The sequence below is a fragment of the Varroa destructor genome, unplaced genomic scaffold (genome assembly GCF_002443255.2).
Source record: "Varroa destructor unplaced genomic scaffold, Vdes_3.0 BEIS01000003.1, whole genome shotgun sequence".
Taxonomy (NCBI): domain Eukaryota; kingdom Metazoa; phylum Arthropoda; class Arachnida; order Mesostigmata; family Varroidae; genus Varroa; species Varroa destructor.
This window is the reverse complement of record NW_019211456.1, coordinates 36,238,576-36,260,124: the sequence shown is the minus strand read 5'-3', so window position 1 is coordinate 36,260,124 and position 21,549 is coordinate 36,238,576. Positions and strand designations below refer to the sequence as shown.

General features: G+C 38.8%; 3 protein-coding genes across 5 annotated transcripts in view; 1 reads left to right on the top strand and 2 right to left on the bottom strand.

Annotated features, from left to right (window-relative positions):
• Positions 1-47: 47 nt before the first annotated feature.
• On the bottom strand, positions 48-3,443 carry Polr2C (RNA polymerase III subunit RpII33). Its single transcript, XM_022800526.2, has 5 exons — positions 3,102-3,443; positions 2,565-2,735; positions 1,262-1,440; positions 625-837; positions 48-408 (listed from the first exon to the last, which is right to left on the bottom strand). The coding sequence occupies exons 1-5, from the start codon at positions 3,185-3,187 to the stop codon at positions 224-226; spliced, it is 834 nt and encodes a 277-aa protein (XP_022656261.1). The 5' UTR covers positions 3,188-3,443; the 3' UTR covers positions 48-223.
• An 85-nt stretch (positions 3,444-3,528) lies between these two features.
• On the top strand, positions 3,529-12,920 carry LOC111248339 (uncharacterized). Of its 3 annotated transcripts, none has more exons than XM_022800517.2 (6): positions 3,529-3,803; positions 7,116-7,197; positions 7,473-7,686; positions 8,156-8,424; positions 8,643-10,325; positions 10,576-12,920. In XM_022800517.2, exons 3-6 carry the CDS (start codon positions 7,477-7,479, stop codon positions 12,155-12,157), a joined length of 3,744 nt encoding a protein of 1,247 aa, XP_022656252.1. In that variant the 5' UTR covers positions 3,529-3,803; positions 7,116-7,197; positions 7,473-7,476; the 3' UTR covers positions 12,158-12,920. The 3 variants fall into 3 exon arrangements, with proteins under 3 accessions (XP_022656252.1, XP_086838344.1, XP_022656253.1); XM_086982218.1 differs by lacking the exon at positions 3,529-3,803 and adding an exon at positions 3,839-4,024; XM_022800518.2 differs by lacking the exon at positions 3,529-3,803 and adding an exon at positions 4,175-4,895.
• A 1,969-nt stretch (positions 12,921-14,889) lies between these two features.
• The window catches only part of Hyccin (PI4KA lipid kinase complex subunit hyccin), a 32,800-nt gene continuing 26,140 nt past the window's right edge, over positions 14,890-21,549 (bottom strand). The window contains exons 4-5 of the mRNA XM_022800523.2: positions 18,569-18,634; positions 14,890-17,596 (exon numbers count right to left, since the gene is read on the bottom strand). Of these exons, the coding sequence (XP_022656258.1) occupies positions 17,504-17,596; positions 18,569-18,634 (159 nt within the window). The 3' untranslated portion in view covers positions 14,890-17,503. The remainder of the gene's footprint in view (positions 17,597-18,568; positions 18,635-21,549) is intronic.

Genomic DNA, 21,549 nt, shown 5'->3' with positions numbered 1-21,549 from the left:
TAATTTTCTCTATGAATAAGTAGTGACAATAATGAAAAGTCTGCATGTTAATACCCGTCTATATTATGAATATTCTCACATATACATGAAATTGGTAAACAGAACACAAGCCCTTTACCCGTAAGGTCTTGCCTACATTGTTTTACATTTGAATATATATCTATAATAAACGAAGGCTAGCACAGCCAGCCTCTTGTCTTATCAGGAACAAGTGTATGATAATCTAAACAATGTTGAGTGGATCAGCAGCTGGTGCTTCCTGAACTAGCTGAGTAAGCAAATCAGATAGTTTTTTCTTTAGCTGTTTTACCCCGCTCATCACGATCGTTTCGGGTTTTAGTGCGCCAGATGACTCGACGTTGAAGAAAAACTTTGACGGTTTTCCTTCAGGATCATATTCGGCCTGGGCTGCAACGAAAGAAAAACAATATAGCCAGTGTAAATTGCACGAAGGCGAACTATGAGTGAAAACTACTAATTATGTGAAAAAAGATGAAAGAAGCACAAAAGAGGAGCAAACGTTTCTTCATTTCGGAAAACTCTCATGAGAAACTTTATCTATTTCGACATGCTGTCTTTCACAAATATTTCTGCAGTGGTAGAGTAAGTAGTTGTTATGCTAACAGGTGTTTTCATCCTCTGGAATCTCGGAGTATTCCGAACGGGGCCACTCATCTGGTTTTGGGTACGTCGTATGACGGAAGCGGTTATCTGGGTCGTACTCGAACGCAACTCCGCACGTGGGATTCCATTTGGCGTGCTCTTTACCGAAACCTTTGCGAGCATAACATGTGGCCTTCACCTCTTGGCCTTTTCGAAGCTTGACAATAAGGATATCTAAATTGCATAATTATAAGAGAAAAATAGAAATCAGTATGAACGCCACAATTTATTTTCAAGCAATTCTAGTACCAGCGCAGTTGGCGAAACGCTTACAACAGCAAATGTTCTGAGAAAAAACCGGCAAAGGTCGTCTACGTCACTTTGCAGGGTAGTGACGAAAAGCTGTCCTATAGGAATTTAATAGTGGGATTCAAAAAATATGCAAAGCAAAAGATTGGATAGAAATTTGAGGATATAAAAAGAAAAGTTTTCAATATAGGTGTTTAAATTTATTTTAAATTAAACAATAAATTCTTTCTGGATCATTTTTGTTAACAATGTACAATCCATGAAAGATCTCAATTATTTCAGATACATGGAGTTAGATGGGAACAGTTCATTTTCTAAAAATAGTTGGGTCAAAGCTCTCTTTGCGCACCTTCTTCCTGTCCATAATCAGCTGAATCATCCCGTCGTCGTGAGGTCACCGGAACACAACGGGCGTCGGCACTTTTCAGATCTGCCGTTGTTACGTGTCGGGTAGCGTCATCTGTACACTTCACATCGAGTAGGAACTCCACGCTGCATTCAGTGCAGAAGTCCACACATGAGCAGTCCCTATTGCGAAAAACATCCAAAACACAATGGAAATGTACATTATTATTTTATTAATATAAGTTTTAAAAAGCTAGACCTTCTAAGGGTTTTGCTCGAACTGCTAAGATTAGAGAAGCTATAGCAAGACATAGTCTTTAAGGAAATTTCCTTCGGTCTTTCAACGCAATGAGTGCTATGCTGAATATAGTCACCGCGGAAAATATGTAAAAGTCTATTTAATATTTTTACATAATGTTAACCACAAGTGATACATAAGAGAATAAACATTTTACCTGTTTTAAAACAAAACATTTTACTGAAAAGTTAAATTCGACTTCTCCATAAAAGTCTTTCTAATATCAACCTTTTTTAAATCCGTAATTTAAGAGAGATGCAGCGTAATAATTCGGAGCCGAATTTTGATTATTTTTAAAGTAAGTATATCGCTTCTCGATGATTTACAAGTTTTGCCTTGAAATATAAATTTTGCCGTCTACTGTATAACGAAAACGTTTTTCTTAAACATCGAATTGATTTGCAACCTTCTTCTTTTTTCTAGTGGTCTCGATCTCGAAAAATTGAGGAACTCTAATATTAGAGAATTTGAAAAATTTCCTATGTCTGTTGGGATAATAATGAACTGTAACTATAGCACAGATTATTTCTGAAGAACTTACTGAAATGAATCTTTGTTCTGAATTTCGTTTTAAAAGAAGATAGTTTAAGATATTCAGCTTATGATCTCTAATAACTTGAGACTACTATTAAACAAAAAAATGTCTAGTATAAAAAACGGTGCATGTCTGTTAGTTACCAGCTAACTTACCTGTCAAATTTAATCAAAAGTCAGTTTAAATTAGCTGCACAAAAAACATAATAGACGGGCTAGGACTCCTTTATGCTTTTGAATATGCGTAAGACTGCCTTGTTTCAGTAAAAAATAGACATAAATAGCACTTACAGTTACTTCTGAGGCGTCTATAATTTTTGCTCGGAGCAACAGACGTATTCTCGCTACTTCTTGCATATTATTCGATGTGGGTATATATATTTAACGTTAGTGATATAGCATCGTCATCATTTATTCTTACGGGCGACTACATTTGCACGAATAAGTATTAGAAAAAGGGAAAATTCACCCTCACCTGTTATACTGCATGTGTTCGACGATTTCTTCTGAAGTAAGCGGAATAAGGCCAAGCCGATGCGCTATAAATTCGTCATGAAGCACAGAAGAGTTAGCTTCGAGCTGGACCCAATCAATGGCCATTGTAGGAGTTTCTGCGATCATAACTCGACGTAAACTGTTTGCCACGCTGTTCGATCAAAGCAAAAAAATATCAGATTAAATTGGCTGATCTTTCATAGGTTAGCATAGCTTTCTTGATTCTGCAATTATCTAGAAGTATTTGCCACTCGCAAGTATACTCTAAGTGCTTGTTTTTCCATGTGAGAACTTTTTCATATAATACAGTTGACTGAATACCAAATCTGGATATAAGTCTAAATGTCGAGATTGTTGTTCGATCAATTTGCTAAGCTGTAAATCAAAAATAGAGTTACGATTAATTTTACTCGATTGCCTTATCTACAACGACTAATCATCAGGCCCCCGTTATAACTTGAATAAAAACATTTAACCCGATGTGTTCGGCATTGCAGAAACAAAAGTTCAAGCTTACCTAAGATCTGTGTCTTCAAGGACGAACTTTACATTTTCATTCGTCATATCTGTAATTGTAACCCGTGGCTGATTGGCGTAAGGCATATCCGCCTTAGTTCCACTGTCGACAGGACGATTATGTTCACTAAGCTGCCAAAAGCTGGCACTGTTCGTTGTGCTTCGTCTCTTAACAAAACAATCACGCACAAAGCATCACTCCCGGTCACTGATCATAGTTGAGAAATTCGATAACAAAACCAGTATATTATCATAACAAGCTATTCGAACACAACTTCGGCTGTGGTTTTACATGAATTGCCAGCAGCTTGTTCTCAGATCTTGAAGGCGTCTGAAAGTTTCCGAAGATTAGCGAAACTTTCCGTTGATTAGCGAGATTTCAAAAAAGCTACACGCAAGAGTTATATTTCGATTCTCATTCAGGTTTGATTGTTGGTAATTGTCGATCTCATGAAATTGCATAAATTGCCAAAATATTTAATTGGTAAGTCGATGTGAAATTTGCAAACTTAATTGCGCCATTATATACCAGCCGTATCAACTTCCGACGGCATCAGCGTGCAGCTTCCGAGGTTTGCTACAGAAGATCAGGGACCCCCACTATCCATTCTCTCTCCCCACAAGGCAGAGTGCGAAGAGCTAAAAAAAGAAGTTCAAATTCAATCTAGTTGGAAACTATCAAACGCAAAGTGGATATCGCTTGGTAAGTTGATCTTTGATGTACCACTGTGTATAGCCGAATATAAGTTTCATATTAAGAGTTGAAATAAAACAGCTGAGCGCATCAGCTGAATTTCACTCTCTTATACCCGGGCAGTTAACTGCAAGAAAATGGGTAGTCCTGTTCGTGCTTATTCGGAGAGCACCAATCCAGTTCAGTCCGATGTTAGCGAAAAACTCATCATTGACATCTCTTAAACTTACGTAATGATCCTCTACAGTCTGGCATTTACTTTAGATACAGATTTTATCTAAACAGTAGTATAGTTTATAAGCGTAAGAGATAAATATCTATATACACATACAGTTTGTGTAGATATTTCTGTATCTGTTTGACCTTCTGCTACCGTTGGCGTTTAATACCGTAGGTGGATTTGATGGATCTTGTACGAAGCCAGTACCACTAGAACATCTTGTATATGCTGTTGGTTTGAAATAGGGTAGTCGGCTAAGTAAACAGTAAACGTCGCGCGAAAAAACGCTTATTGCAATACTTTTTTGTATACATAGAAATTCGTTCCCTTGTATTCCTTTCTTCAGCTGGCATGGTGCTTCTGACGCTGGAACGCGGTGATTACGTGAAGCGCTACTACATTCGCTTTGTGTCGAATCGCGCAGTGTAAAAGAGCTGAATAGAATATGTTATAGAACGTTGGAATGTTCTAACAACTTCTAAAAGTTTTGATTTTTAGAACATAGAATTACATAACTAATTTACATGGCCAGCGAGGTATATAAACACTACAAATCAATGTGAAGGTTTGAAGAAGAGTGTGAACATTCTAGACATGCTGTATTTTTTTGTAATTAGAGTATCGATAAATATTAAATTACTTACTTAGAACTGCTATTGCTTCTGGTTAGCATAGCAGTTTACTATTTGCCTTGAAATGTCCACTACTGCACCAGTGCATGTATATGTGTATGTGTGTGTGTGTTATTATAGTGTACCACGTACAAACAGATGGTTATATCCAAAAATCATCGTCTGCAAAAGCTGAATTGTACAAAGGCAAAGCAGTTCGGCGAACCAGTAGTAGTGCTTTAACGTAAAAGAAGTTTTCATTTACAAAAGGTAAAATCAAACTTCGGCTCATGCGTTGGGTAATTTCCAAATGGGTTTTTTTTATAACGTCCCATTTCAATAATACAAAGCTAAAAAAAGCTCTAAAAAGCTCTAAAATACCATCAATGTATTTGTCTATTAAAAAAAACGTGCAGATCGTTCCAATGAGAAGCAAAGAACATATTGGAATTATGACGAAAAAAAACAAAAAATAGAGGCATAAGCATATAAAACAATACATTCATTAATGTAATTTAGCGTAATATTGTTTAACAAAAATATTGCTATTAGTGTTATAACATTATATTATCACAACAGGCATTTGTCGTTGCTCGCTACATCATTATTTCGACAAGCTTCGTGGCTGGGAATTTTAAAGGAATGCAAATTTTACTGGCATCACAAGAAGTATAGTCAGTATAATTGTGTAATGCCGTGAATTGCATAACCTAATCCGTAGATGAAAATAGGCTAAGAAAAAAAAAATGGGCTGTATCTGTAGTTTCAAAACGAAATCGATGTAAGTAAAGAAATCTTCCGCTTAGCTTTACAGAATAGAAATAATTGACATATCCTGTCGTATTTTGTTTCCTTATCCAAATTGCAAAAAAAAGCTCACGTATCAAATAACGGTAACATAGATCATCATTGATGTTATTGCTCATGTTATGACTATGTAATCACATGTACGTTTCATATCATCATATATATCTACATATATGTTTATATACGACAGATATTTTCGAGCACGATTTCAATAGCCGACGCTGTGACGTAATTTCGTTTTTCCCTAAAAAATAAATATTATAGCCAGGAGCTTCTATATAAAGTTCGGGTATAGTCTGTGTTTATAAAACATATCTACTCCACTCTTACGCATTAAGGGGCGATATTTAGCTTGGCCTTCTTTCCGGATATCGTGACGGCTCGTGTTCATCATACGTTTTGAATAGTTCAAGTAGGCCGTGTTTCATTGCGTTAAATAACAGGCCCAAATGATGAGGCGTCATTAGCAATGGCTGGTGTTAGTGCCATTTCACCTGTTTGATTCATTGGAACAAATTAGATTATTGCAATTATCGCATTGTCCTGTATGTCTAATATTACTGCTGTCGCAACGCTATCGGCACATTCAAAACCGTCGAATCTTGCGCCTTATTGCATACGTTGCAATTAGCCATAGATAAGAAAGTAAACATGATCGTCGCAGATGGGGCACAATTACTTGAAAACGAACGCCCCACCCAGTCTGTTGGGCCACTTTGAAATATCGCTCCAGAATTAACTACCCTTGGTTGGATAGATTTCCCTTCCGTTATGTCGGTAATAACAGTGATATCAACGAGCTCTATGGCATTCAAACCCTAAACTATCCATTCGCAATCGTCTCAATAACTTGTGCGAAAATAGTAAGTATATTCGTAAACTGTCTTAGGCACTTCTAAGGCATCGGCTTATTAGCATTGTATACCCAAGGTTCGAGTATTTCGTATTTCTTTTCTTGTGCACGGATATTACAAACTTTATGGGATATTGTCAGGGGAGAGAGGTGGATACAGAAACCATTCACGTATTTTCGCGCTTACGATGAAGTTGCTACCCTGAAAAAATAATGCTGCAGTAAACAATTTGATTAGAAGAGCCAGATATAATTAAACTTGCCGTGAGGATGGTTTACCTAAAATATTCGGTAATTTATAAAAAAAATATCAAGTCTAAAGACTGAAATTTAGTTAGGTAAACTAGGTAGCTGCTCGTTAATGCACCATTAGTTCCAATATCGACTGTTCTAGATCGTTGACTTAAGGAGGCGTGTTATATGAATTTAAAACGTTTTCTTTTATTGTGAGACGTACGCATTATGGTATGTTGTATGCATTTAGAGAAATGCATTTCCGAACAACCAACAATTGAATAGGTTTAACAAGTCGAAGCGTATTAGCCGACTCATGAAATGTATTGTAATAGTGCATCGTATCATTAATAAGCTTCAAGCTAGAAATCAAACTTCAAATCAGACTGTACGGCTGTCCTCTAATTCTTTTGTGTTAAATGGATATACGGAAAGCCGATTTGTTGTTGGTTCTGTGGCTATTGCTTACTGGTAAGGTGTGAAGTCAATGGGGTTTTCAAACGAAGTTCTCAACTTCCTCATTATTATTCTACTTTGCTGTCTGTTGTAACAGAAGGCATTTTTCTTTTTCCTACTCTGCAATGTTTACGTTTCAGCTATACTAATACGTTGCTTTGAAAAGGGTACTCGAGGGAAATGATTTACCTATCATGGCGGTAGCGTGCGCAGTCAAGAACGGTGAGTACTTCCTACTAAAATAAAAACATAATAAAAGTGTTTCTGCTCCTTTTTTTATCGAGAGACCGCTATGCTTTCTTGGCGTATACTAATCCCGTCTATTATTACAAGTTTAGAATATTGTTGTGTATTATATTGATATATATTATATATAAAAAAGTATTATTATATTGATAACCAATCAATAAGCTCCTCATTTTTTTCGATTTTGTCGTAATTTTACTAAGCATGAGAAGTTTATGACACCCTTATTTATTCATTATGTTTGTTCGTAGTTTAATGAGTTGTTCAACGAAGCCCAGCCCGCCAGTGATGCTAGCTACGTGCGAAGCGGCATACACGAACGGGGACACCTGGGACAATGGGTCTTCCTCGCCAGAACCCGAGCCAGATGCGTTTGAAGTTGAAGACCACGACGAAACTTACTCGGATGATTTCGCTGCGACTGATGACCAGATTTTGGGTGGCGGCGAAAACGAGCCATCTCAGGTAAACACAACATTTTTTGTTGTACCAATTTTTTTTCTTTGTTCCTAAGCTACCATTTTATTTAACAGCGAACAAAGGAAGAAACAAAGAAAAAAAAAAAAAGAAGAACAAAGAAACAAAGAAAAAAAGGAGTTTGTCCTTATCCTCCTGGATTAATGCATCATCTACTTATCGAACGAATATGTAAAAGTTGTGCATCGGGAACAATTAAACAGTCTTACCTTATTCTTAGTCTAGTGTTTATCAAAGCTTACGTCATGTGCCGATCCCACAATAATAAAACAGTGATGAAATCGATGATAATGGTACAGCCCAAATGAAAGCTCCATAAAGTTGACTCGTTTTTGCTGAACATACAGTTCTATATGAACCTCTAGTCCGATTCCATTCAGGTTCCAACGTTCCTGAATAGAATTCGAAAGGAAAATTGTTTCACTACTCTAATATATACGTTGTTTGTATTTGTCAGGATGAGCCCGCTGTGATAGTGGTTTCAGCTCCACCGCCGAGGTCGTTGCTCAATCCCAGGGTTCATCTGAATACGGAGAGACCCCTTCAAGCAGACGATATCACATCATCTATGCTAGCGGAAGAATGTCCTCGCTTTGCTTTGCTGTTACAAGCACAGCCGGATTGCGTACTGGCACCATTGATCCAGGAAGCCCGTTGGTGGTGGCCATCGAAAGAGGAAGTTCACGGGGATCGAGCCACAATTGCATGCGCAGATGACATCGAAAGGTATACAAGCCTTTTATTTGTGCCCCTAACCCTAAACGGCATATGAAAATTAAACATTGACCTAAGCATACAATGTTTCAATATCTATCAGTTTATGTAGAAGATAGTTTATTGGTTTGCGTGGCGTCAGCTCGAAAGTATCTTTGCGTGTCGTTTATTCGATACCCGTTTGCAAACTAGATTTCACCAGCTTTTTAACAGACTTCACCATGTTTCAGGTGTCGTCTTTGCATTCAACACGCACTCTGTCGAAGCCTTCCTGCAATAATCCGTGAAAAATACACACGGCATGACCATACCTATTGTGAATATGACCATGACGCAAGTGGGACTTCAATTATTGAAAGTGTGGTACAAGACTTAATTGAGAAAAAATATGCAGAAAGCTTAGCTAAACTTTGGCAACGTTCTACAGTCAAAAGCAATCTATTCCCAAATCACACGCCACAATCCGAATTGAAGGGCTCTCCTATGGAAACGATAGACGATATGAATTTTCAAATAGAAGACATGGAAACGACCCATTCCAGTAGAACAGCGAAGTTCGAGGAAGTCGAAGTGGCCTCAGATGTTGGCACAGACGAGGGAACATGTACCGTTTTCGATAGTGCAGCTGGATCTGGAGAAATTGTCGACCTGCCCGTGTTGCATGAGATTCAGCACCAAGCAGCTATTGCCAAAGCAGAACCTGCGGAAGAAGATGAGGTTATGTTTGTAGTTAAAGCTACAACAGACAAAGCCGGCAAATGTTCGAAGACGGATATTATTATTGAAAAGCATTTCGTATTTAAAGCAAACGACGGTTCTCTTGACTTTGTTTCAAGCGCGTCTTCACATGATCTCAAAAGAGCGGAAACGTTTTTGACCGATAATCCAGGTGCACAATTTTGTGAAATGATCATTGACGAACAATTCTGTCAGCAACAATCGGCAGTTTATGAAGACGATAATGATATATTGGAAACTTGTATGGAGGTACTCAACGGCATAGTGCAAAGGACTCATGATCAAGTTGAATCTAGCAGAAACAAATCGCTAGATAAGGGAGTTTCTAAAAAAAAGATTCACTCCGTCAGCCGTTCGAGAGATTTAACAGCTGCATCGGTCGGCAGCTTAGCTCGACATACTAAGGGGGTTTCGGAAAGGCGAACGACTCGAGGTTTAAAAATAGACTTCGTAAAATTGGACTCGTATGGTGTTAAACGCAATGAGCGTGTTGCCAACGACGATATGAATTTACGCGGAACTGACGCTCGGTTCTCAGCCAACGCTTACAAAGGAGTAAGTTGTGGGAGGAAAAGGAAAGGCAAAGCACTCCGTCCGGTTATTCCAAGCAAGTGGACCCGTCGTGAGAACACCAGTGCCGATTGCGCAGCCGAAAGTGACACGGAAGATTTAGTTGAGTGTACTAACATTGAATATAGCGGTGAAGCGGCATATTTCTTCAATCAGTACCCAGACTTTCGGCCAGAGATGCTTGAGGAAGTGACTGATAGAACGACCTGCTCATGTGTCTCATGCGACCCCAGGATGACCCTACTGAGGCAGCAGGAGAACTACCTTAGCGAGTCAGACTTTTTCAAGACGGCGCGCTTCGTTAACCGGCTGAGCGCTCTGCAGGATGAAGAGATAGAAGATCAACAGGAAGCGTCTTCTACCAGTTCTAGCAGCTCGTCAGATGAGGACTCAATAAATTCACCCTTTTCATTAACTGAGTCATTGTCGTGCAATGGTCCCGACCCATGTAATATGAGCAGATCAAAATTGGCGCCAAAAGACACTTCACAAATGCAGGTCCATGACTGTCCTTTTTGCGATCAAAAATATTACTCCGCAGATGATTTACAACGTCATCTTTCGGTTCACGAATTTAAAGGCGGTAAAGGACCGATCTCATCTAGGTACGTAGCGAAAGCTTCAATTTTGTCTGAAAAAAAAATTGCGTAATTTCGCATTACTCAGATGTTAAATTTTTTATTACTCTTTCTTTAGAAATGTTTTTACAGAACAATTTACATATACTAACGTTGTATACTGTACAGATTTAATGAGATCATAGGTTAGGGATCAACCACTGAGCAGTGAAAGCCTCTTGTTTCATTACAAAGATGTGTTTGCAACTCACAAACTGAGAAATATTCAACCTTGCAGGTGTTCTGTGTGTGATATTGTCTTTCGGGATCTCCGTGTTATGAACGGCGTGCTGTACCATAGGTCCGGGGAATCTCACTCAGCACGACGGGATCAGCATGAGCGACGACATAGACCTAACGCGCTCAATTGCGTCTATCCTCAATGCCGCAATTACGTCTTCGGTAGCCGGCAACGTTTAGGTGTTCATATGGAGCTACATCGACAATGTGTTGTAGCTGGGGGTGTCGAACAATGGGAATCACAAGAGCGTAAAGATGCCCTTAAAGATCAACTGGGTCAACCACATATTTCTTGCGAGTTCTGTCAGGCTGAATTCAACTGGCGAACTCGCACTAGTGGGATGTGTACACACGTTGAACGCTTCACGAGACATCGAGAGAGGCATATGCATTACGAAATGCTCGGAGAGCCGTTTCACTGCGCAATCGAAGGTTGTCAAAGTTCGTTTAGCGAGCAGGCTGATCTTGAAGAGCACATGTGGCTCCAGCATGCTGTCAGTTGCTACTGCGTAACATGCGACTGGATCGTATGGGGCGATCCTTCAGATACTCAGGTGCACCGGAAAAACTGTAAAGGTTTATTGCCTACCTTGGGTTGTTCGGAGTCGTTTGCCAAAAAAGATCCCGTTCTTTTGATTAATTCTAATAATAAGGTATTAGTTAAGGCCATTAAAGGTCTAAATCTCAACGTGAATGACAAGGCGTCACAACAAGCAACGACAACATTTATTTTGCGGTCGAATTTGCCTCGTGTTAGCACCATTAATGAGCAAACACAGAATGAACTTCATCGTCCACCGATATCATTAACCTCGAACACTCTTACTAATCAGTCAGGAGCCTCATTCGACGTACCGGTTGTCAAGCCACGAGGTCGGCCAAAGCTCCTGAAGAATTTCTTCCCAAAAGCTAGTATCGTTCGTGACAGTAACTCTGCGGCATCGGCTGTACATCTTATGAATTTTAGTTTCTATTGCGATTTTTGCGGGGCACCATTCCGACGTCACCACGCAAAACAGCATCAGTCACACGTCGAAAGTCACATGCCCGACCGGGAACTAACCTGCGTTTTCGACGATTGCGGAATTAAGTTTGAAAGGCGGGAAGAACTGCATGCGCACGTCAAAACCAAACTGAGCACGTGTCGTTATTGTGGCTGCGTTCTGTTCGAAGGTTACAAGAAGCACATTTCGGCATGCCGTACGCTGCATGAAATGGAGAAACAGAGATCATATCGCGAAAAGATAGCCGAAGTTGATCAAGCACCTGGTAGTCAACGTCGTGATCTCCGTTGGGGAGATAACGGCCAATTACTAGCAACCAACGGTGTCCTAAAGCCTGATGAAGCTCAGATGGAATTCCTTCGAAACGTTGGCCTAGCAAAAGGAAGCTTGGAGACGATCCGAGAGAAGGAACGAATCCGCGAAAAGCTCCGAAGTCAAACGCATGTCGCGAACGGCAAAGGCCGACGATCCTGCACGCTCAGTGTGTCCTGCTCACATTGCGGACATGTGTTTCGCAATTCGTTGAATCTCAAGCAGCATCTAAGAGAGTACCATGACGACGTTAGTAATCGGTAGTTGACCTGGAAAACACTCGGCAAAAATATTTTTAACGAGAATTTCGATTAAGATGCTAGGGGATTTAGACCTTGTGTGTAAAAGACAATCAACTAAAGTAGACTTACAAGGTTCCGGGCAGTCACAGGCAAACAGCACAATGCATTGTGAAAGTAAACAGTGCGCCTTCATGCCGGTTGTGCAGCCCATAGCGATTCACTTATTGTATATATGCAACGTAATAGAACACGACTAAACACGTAAGCCGTTATGCGAGTCTTCTCAGACCTGGTCCTAGCTTCCCAGTCGAAATATAGAATGCGGTTTCAAAGCTACAAGTCACCAAACGCTGAGATTAGCAGTTTGTGGATAATGACCTATCTGTGGATGTTGTCGTAATTTTTTATAGAAAAAGTAGTCCTTTTTCCGGATTAAAAGTAGGAGTGATTCCGGATCGAAAGCTCAGTATACGTTTATCTTATCGGTATATATCTAAGACCCTCAACCTTGGGTAACAAAATCGTGGTAAAGAACACTTGGTTGCGAATATGAGCTATTGTACATTCGGTCTTTGATTTACTCGTTATGCATCGTAGTACCAGTTAGAATGGTAGTTAGTATGATTATTGTCATTATTATTAAAGGCAGGTGTTGCCACTTTGAACATACTGCTCACTGTTGTACCAGCTTATATATATATATGTTATATATATATATACATATATATATTAGGTAATTTTGTGCAATTAAAATAAGAAAAATCCGTTGTACGTTGATGCAAACATTTTACGGTGTTTTTTATTTGCTTTGATATTCGTTTGTTTAACTTTAACTAAATTTGGAAGCGATTACGATGAAGGTGCAAACAGCTGATTTTTTCGAAACATAAAAATCAAAGTAGAAACGGCCTTAGCTTGTGGTCGCAGTTTTTAAACAAATCATGGATATTGGTCTACGCTAGAGATTGCGTTACTTTCATCATGTATTGCTTCCTTCCTTAAACTTAAACAATGTTTGTCTTTTAGATCCCTAGTGAACTCACTTCGTTGACCACTTATGTATTGTTATTGGATATTTATACGCCCTGATACATTCACTAAGAGCTTTTTGCAATTACTACGTGACTAATTATGGCCTCTTATTGCATCCTCCAGGCGATATGACGTATGAAATATTCGCTGACCAGATCAAATAATTCATACTATATACAATTTGCCAAAATCTTTATATATATATATATATAATAGTATTAGTGAAGTTACCAATATCATTTAATAAAACTCTGCTAAATGTTTTACTTAGGTGCTTAATTAGGCAAAGGGATTCAATCGCTGGGAGAAATACGGTTAGTGGTAATAATGCGTGCACCTTGTGGTTATTTGTGGTGAATGTGCTAATGAAAAATTCCACTCAAATTCCGAGCTATTCAAAATATGGTAATATAAATCTATTATAGCTATACTTAGCATAAAGTCATCAGCTTTGACATTAAGAGTGCATTGCGATGCTTATCGAACCCTTAACATTGTGAATATTAGATGATAATTTGGATCTAATTTTTAACCCTCTCAATCCATGCTGTCGTTCGCATCTCGAGAGAAACAACCACGTACATTCAAAAATTATTTTTATTAGTAGCTAGCAATAAATGACTCGCACACTAATGTTACGACTCCCAGGCGATAGTAAAAAGACGAATGATAAAAAAAATATATAGGAAAGACTGGGGCTATATGGGCTAAACCTGCTGAACACTCAAGCAAGTTAAACACCAAGCGCCAAGTTAAACAGTCCAAAGGTGAGGATCTGCCTACCGTAGGCCCACTTGAAGTTCTGTGCGGAGCTGATTTTTGAATTGTCTAGGTAGTAGCACATCTACCAACGCGTTTGGTTTGAGAAGGCACAAAGAACAGTTACAATCTACGTATAGGTATCTCAATCCAACTTGAGCAGACCGTATAACTATCATGACTATGCGTGAATTTAATATATATAGTTATTTACAATTAATTCTGATCTATGATCGTGACTACGCGCAATGTGGTGTATATGTCGACAATACTGTTTCATCCGAATAATGCGCTGTGCCACTAAAATCGTTACTGTTTATTTAAAAAACAAGCGTGCTCATGCCACATGTCGTTGTTGTCAACGGCGATGCCTCAGTTTGACGCACACATTACGCATTCACACAGAGCACAGCTATGCTTTGAGGCCATTTACTTATTTAAATTTTTCTTCAAATTAACACTGATGGCACATAGTTTCATAAATGCTCAAAATGCAGCCTGGCCCAGATAGTCCCAACGTGATTTAATGTAGGTCAATATAATGACTTTTATAAAAAAAAAGTTTACTTGCTTTCAGTTTATCTTTGATAATCTAGCTTTGAAACAGGCGAAACTGCGATAGAAGCTCTAGCTGGTTATTTTGTTTTCTTTATCGTTCAACTAAGGTTCGATAGAATGCGAAAAAAATACTTAGCTGTCCGATATAATTTTACCTTTCAAGATTTATTCAAACAAGGATCCAGTAATGCAAATAGCACTAAATTCCTGACCGTGTGCATCTTGAAAGTTCCGGAACATGAATAGTATCCAATTCTTAAATCAACGTGCCCTTGCTTGAAAAAGCAGACTGGCCCAGACGGCTCTTGTCCCATATAGCCCCATTTTCCCGTATATATATATATACATCGGTCTAAAACTTGCTAAAAGTCGCTGCTGAAGCATAGCAGTAATAACACAGCTATATTATTCTCATTAACTCATCGCCCGTGCGCATTTTTCATTCGGTTTATTACCATCATCTTCGTCGTCCGTCATAGACTTAAACTGTTCCATTCAACATTTGCCATAACTTCTCTTCGCTTTGAAACAATCATTCAACGTAACTGTTCTCATCTTACGTCTTTTTATACTATCGATATTCACGAATCATGAATGTTTCTATAGAAAGTTGCTCTTGCTATTGCTGTTGGTTTCAAGTATATATTTATATATATATGTTGAGTATAGCTAGAAGTCGGTGTCCATTACTTCTGTTCTATCTAATGCAACAAGTCCCTCCTACTAACATAGCAAATTTTAAATTTCTTTTTTAAGTAGTTTTCCTCAACTGGTATATTTCCGTCGCTATCAGTCATATGATATAATATCACTTTTTCTCGTATCATTTATATTCTTATTATCTCTACCTAGAATAGTATTCGCAATGTTACACTATATAGCAAGCAGCTAAATCACGTGCCTGATTAAACACATTGTTGTTATTTTTTGTATGATTATCCACGACCTCTGCTATATTTATATCAATATATGGCGTTTTTTTTACTGAGATATATATTTTAGCACATACCTCAGCTGCTAATTATTACTATTTTATTATTGTTTCACCGTCGTCTTCTGTTTCATTATTGCTGGCGCTGCCTCTCTCTCATTGTGTGGGGAAGTAGTTGCTTTCCTCCACTTCTTTCACACGTAACGGACATATGACGATGCAAACTTCCGGCGAGAAGCTCTGTAAACTTCTTTCTGCCTAAGCAGTCCGTTTCTTGTTCGACGCTACCAACAAGCAATCGATCGTTCTTTACCACTCGTTGCCACTTTTTCGCCCTTTCCAGAATCGTGCTACATTTCTGTCAGTCTGTACGTCCGTGCGTTTGCTTATAGCCTACTCGTACGATAGTTTTCCGTTCACCAAAGGGCCATCAAGACTATGCTTCGCTTCGTTCCTCATTTACCAGACTCGACCCGACACAGAAACATATTCCCATTTCTCTCCCCATAATCTATTTTCGATGGTCTTTACGTTTTGTGACATCTGCAAATCGTTAACTTAATCATTGGCTCTCGCGAGTGACTTCTCGATCAGTCGTTGCTTAAATAACTAACTAACCACCAATCTATCTGCAAAACAACTACACCGATAATCATTCATCCACTTGATTCAAATCAGCCATATCCATTGATGCTAACATCATCATCACCATCATTGCAAGGTACCATCAATTTTTTTCTATATTTGTCTCAGTTCTTCCTCTTTCCTTCTTATCATTCAACACACGACAAGCTTATTTGCATATATATCTATATATATATAATTCGAGACTAGCTCAAAAAAGGAGACGTTTAGTTTTTGGCTTTCTCCATTATATTTTTCACGCAAATACGAAATAAATATTCCAATAAAAAAACAATTATCGCTTTCTCAACAATGCTAATTTCAGCATAAATATATAGGAAATCGATCGTCGACGATTTCCGAAAGTATGCTACTGAGTGTGTATGCTTTAAGATCCCATAACTTTACCTGCTCAGATAATCATTATCCTTCTCTTACATACTTTAGCCTACTCCAATCCTCTGTGAGGCTTTTAGTTTAAATCTCGATGTAAATATTCACAATAGATCTTTCTCTATGTCCATTAAGAATAATCTACCACTGCGATTCGTACAGCAATAGGTCCTGCTAAGTCACGTGTTCGCGGTTCGTCTCCTCTTTAGACAGATAAGATCATAGCAAGTGCTGGTGCTGCAGTTTTGGTCTTTCATAGTTTTTTCTCTTCTTTAGACCAAATTTAGATACTAGATAGGTAGCTCGAGAAGCTGTTGCGTTTGTTGTCATCTAGGTTTTATTGTTGTGATATTTCTACCAGATAGCCTTCCTAAGGCAATAATTTCCATCAACCGTATTGGACTATTGCTTGCGATGCTACTCTTTCATTTGTTGTCTCTAATTGGCATCCGCTTGCAGGTGCACAATGACCAGTTAGGCGAAATCGTGGGGCCTACAGAACTCGTTGCTTCGATCAGAGGTCACGTACGGGACTTAAGTTGATTCATACGGATAGCGTCTGACTGTTGATAGGTTACGCAGAAGCAAATTTCCAACGCTTCACTATGCCTTATAATATTTATTACTGAGTCATATATCGGTGTGTGGTGGGATGATGTTTGATGTTTGCCTGAAGCCACCTTTGTACGCCAGTAAGGGCGGTTATTGAAGAACATGAGACGGCCAAGACCCTTGAAATGGCCTGAAAAGACGAGTGAAATTACTTATGCCGTTTTGCAAAACACACCACCTAGGTACTTTTAAAGCAAGTGCTTCCGGTTTAGGGGACTGTGTTCTATGTAGCTAACAGTCCTGCACCTTTCGATGGGTCTAGATGCTTTAGCAGTTCAGAAAGGGTTTCTATAGCGACGCTAGAAGTGCTCTCAGTTTCGGCAGCCTGAGACTGGTGCAGCCCTTTTCGCGAGCCTGTCAGATTTTAAAACGACAGGTAGATTATGGATTAAAGGTATCCTTTGTTGTCCAGTGAGCTGCTTTAGTAGCCATAACGTTCGCGTACGTTGTTAATGAGCCTCACACATTTGTCGAATTTGCCGTCGTGGTGCCATTAGCGTTGCTAACTGTTCCTTCCGTACTGTCCACCAGAACCAGTGACCCCTTACGGACCTAGAAATAAAAAAGCATCAAGAAACTATAATTGCAATAGGTCTGGTATCCAAAATAAGGTAGTATATATTAAATTGTGCATACTACGCCTTATTGAGGCGATGTGTTGAAGGATGAGGAACCTGGACATTAATCGGACTTTAGTAGTGAATGAGGTAGGCACGAGTAGAATTTTTTTCTACAGACCACTATACGTAGGAAATATTTACGAGAGTAGCAGATAAGCAAGGACATGGTTTAGAATAGCTCTTGTTAAGAGAACAATGTCTGAAATGGGTCTACAATAATTTAAAGAAAGAGGACAGCCTAATAGTGGTTTCTAAAGAAATTTGCTAAATAATCATCTGTTTAATTTATTTTTCAATCTTTAACATGTTTTCTAAATACATCTAAAAATGTCAGCATGGCACCTATCTCTACTGAAACCTCCTTTCCTGCTTTGCGTTTACTATCGCAATCTTGCGTTCGTGGACTCTTAGGACAGCACCCCCAAGGACAAGGCTTAGCTCGCATAAATGTGCTTCCTAAAATACCAACTTGTTCGCTCTGTTGCCTCGTCAGCACATACTTGCAATTCCCGATATCGGCTTCTCTTTTCCCTCAATGCCATGATAGTATTCAATATTCATTCCCCTTCCTTTATTCTTACCACGCCTCTAGCGGCTGTCGACGTGTTCGTGCGAACTCTTGCGTGTCCTCACCTGCTTTGCTTTCTGAGCACTTGTACGGTACTACAAAAGCTACACGGATTCCTACTCTGCAATGCTAGCACTATGTTGCGTAAAAACACGTTCATAGCTTTGAGTATCGCCGTTGGCTGGGGGTAAGCTTAGGCTAACACCTGTTTCGAATTAACCTCAACGTAGCGCTTATCATCTTACATCTATCAAAGTAGTAGCAAAGTAAGATATATATATATATATATATATATAGCGTATACCAATTTACTGCAGTATCGAAGGAGCAACATACCTTTCCTGATGAAGTAGAGTTGCTTTTATGGATTCCGACACTCGAACCTTCAGTATCTATGTGTACCTATAATAAAGAGCACAAAGTCACGTTAAATAATTACTCGAATTTTTCTTGTATGTAACATACCATACACTCGTCTACCTAGTTAGATCACTGTAGCAGTATGAAACAAAGAATATGCTGATGGTCAACAAAACAGGAATGCCTAAGTGAGCTTTACCAGATTCATGTTATACTATACGTAACGGTTCACGAATTTTTTCATGGAAAATCTGTCATTAAAGTTTGCAATTCCATCTCTCAAGAAAATAACGTCTGTATAACAAAAGCTCTAACTAAATTTCGTAACTAGTCTCTACATACTACGCGCCATTTAGGCCGATTGGAGATATCGTTATATATCTTGAACATATATAGACACCTTTCCTAGCCCCAAAAAATACGGAAAGTTGAGAGAACATACTTCTCACAGTACATAGTTACTTAGCTAGCGTCTACAACATGTCCTGATAGACGTGCGATGTGGGTCTTTCAAAGTGTATTTAGAAATCCCCGAAGTATCTGGACATCTGCTGGTTGAAATATCGTCATAACACGCAAACAGTAAACTGAACGAAGAGCGATATCGCGAAATTATAAGCATTAGCTGGGCAACATTGTCCAGGTAAGTTTATGTTGACCATGTAGCGTAAAACATTTGTCGATTTATTAGACGGCCATAGGTTTCAAATAAAAGGTTTGTATCTACCTGCACTTGAAGAGATGGCCAAAATACAGTACATTATCGATGTTAAAATATAGTAGAGTTTGACAAAGGGATTAGTATGAACCGCAGTTGTCCTTTATACGCACGGTCTACCACAGTTCATGTTGGCTTAGTGAAACTTTGGATATGACCACGTCTTTTATGCTCTGGTAATATAGAACGGTTTAAGAATTCGTACACTAATCCGGTCTGATCCCGGCGAGAAACAGCACATAAATGTTTGCAGGGTTATTGACTGGCCAGCTGAAGAACCTAGTAAGCCCGTACGTAAGTATACCGCGCGTCAAAATTTGCAACATTATGTTACAGGCTTCTCTTTGGAATTGGTGCAGGATATCTATGGCCATTTCGCGTGTATTGGTTGTAAGGTGTTAATTTCAATATTTACATATCGAAGGTGTCTTCACTGTTAACTCGTGTTTAACCCAACTTTCGGAAACAACATTCTGCTGATAGCAATTCATGAACTATATAATTCAATTTAATTAATGATAAAACCATTCAGCAATTTTGTCGAGTTAGTTAATTTAGATCAGAAACCAGATCAGGATTGTTGAATTTAGAAGTACCTCTAATGACAAAAAAATTAACACTTGACATAAAGCCGTCATTTCCTTAGACGAAAAACCACAATGGTGGCTTGTGCTTCGTGAATCATAGGCATAGAAGCAAAATAAGTCGCCAACAAACGCAATAACAAAAAAAAATGATTAAATTATTTGAAGGCGACGGAGGACGTAATGGGCTAGTAATGCTTAAAATTTCGCACAACTTGTTTTAGCACATACTTCGAACGCGATGCATATTGGTTATGCCGCAACTGGTTGAAGGGTTTGGTATAGATTTCACAAACCAAAGTCTGAAACAAGTGCTTAGGGGATATTAGTTCCTCCGTAAACTCTTGCAAGAGAAGTTTGAAAAACCTGAATTTATAAGGCTCTTTGCTTGGGAAGCCGTTTGCGTACTACAGAAACGTTAGCAGTTCCTATCTTTCTAATATGTAAACAAAAAATAGCAAAATTCAGACTATAAAATAATTTCCTTTTTATAAAAATTGGCGCTATGCCATATCATACCTATTCAATGCAGTCGGACTTGCGTTGATGAAATTTCCAGTTGCCATTAATGCATATCCTTAAACGTACCTTTTTAACTCGTTTGGATTAACCGTTGTTTGAAGGTGTTACACTACGTATTTTGACACGATGACCTGGAGGGGAAGAACTCTGGTCGAAAGAAACCATGCGATTGCTGCTTCTATTCCCGCCACTTACATAAAAGTACCATACAATTTTTATGAATAAAAAGAGCTACTTTTTGTACTCGCGCGGGTACTGCTGGCACCACGAAACAAAGGCCGCTCAGTAAAGACATTCATAAGTTACACGTGAAAACTAGACGATTGCCAATACGAACGCTTATTCCAACATTTAAATGATTCTTCTGGACTTTCAAATTATTTCGAGAACTTAAAATTGTCCGTAAATTCATACAGCGACGTGTGGTTGCAAACTGGATAAACTATTTCAATGCAAGATCTCGCCCGAGTTATGGAAATAAAACCTCTTTAATATTCAATGTTAATGCTTAAACTATAAACTGGTATAGTTCAATTAATATATATAAAGTTCTGCAAAGAAATTGACAACTTGAAGGGAAATGAGTTCAGAAGAAAGCACGTTTTTTAGTCTCAAAAGTCATGATCAAGTTTTTGTTCCTTGAAGGTCACAGCGCCCTGAAAATTTATCGAAGGTTGGTGATAATAATGTCTACCGCCAATCCAGAGTAGGACCAGGTATCGCCCTGGAGAGAAACCTGTAGGTTTGTAAGATGACAATAGTATCTTAAATGCACATCAAAGGGCATCTATTACTATGAGATACTTGCCGAAAGTAATACAAATAATGCAGCGCGCGAGTTCGTCAAGACACTCATGTGCTGCTCGCGCAACAATTGAAAGCAGATAGTCGGACCGCCTGACGACAATGTCAGACATCATCGCCAGGGCTCAATTGCTTCCAGGATTGAGCAAAGATATATCCAAGATCTATCAACGTCGAATATTCTTCAAGAAATTTATTAGGAATAAGCAGGTTGAAGCCGTTTGTGCTACATCTGTAATCCTAGCCTTTCATGGCCTAGAAAAGGCGCCTGGTGGGCAAGCATGGTTGACCATCGATTTACTTCCGAGAATCCATAGGTCCACAGTTAA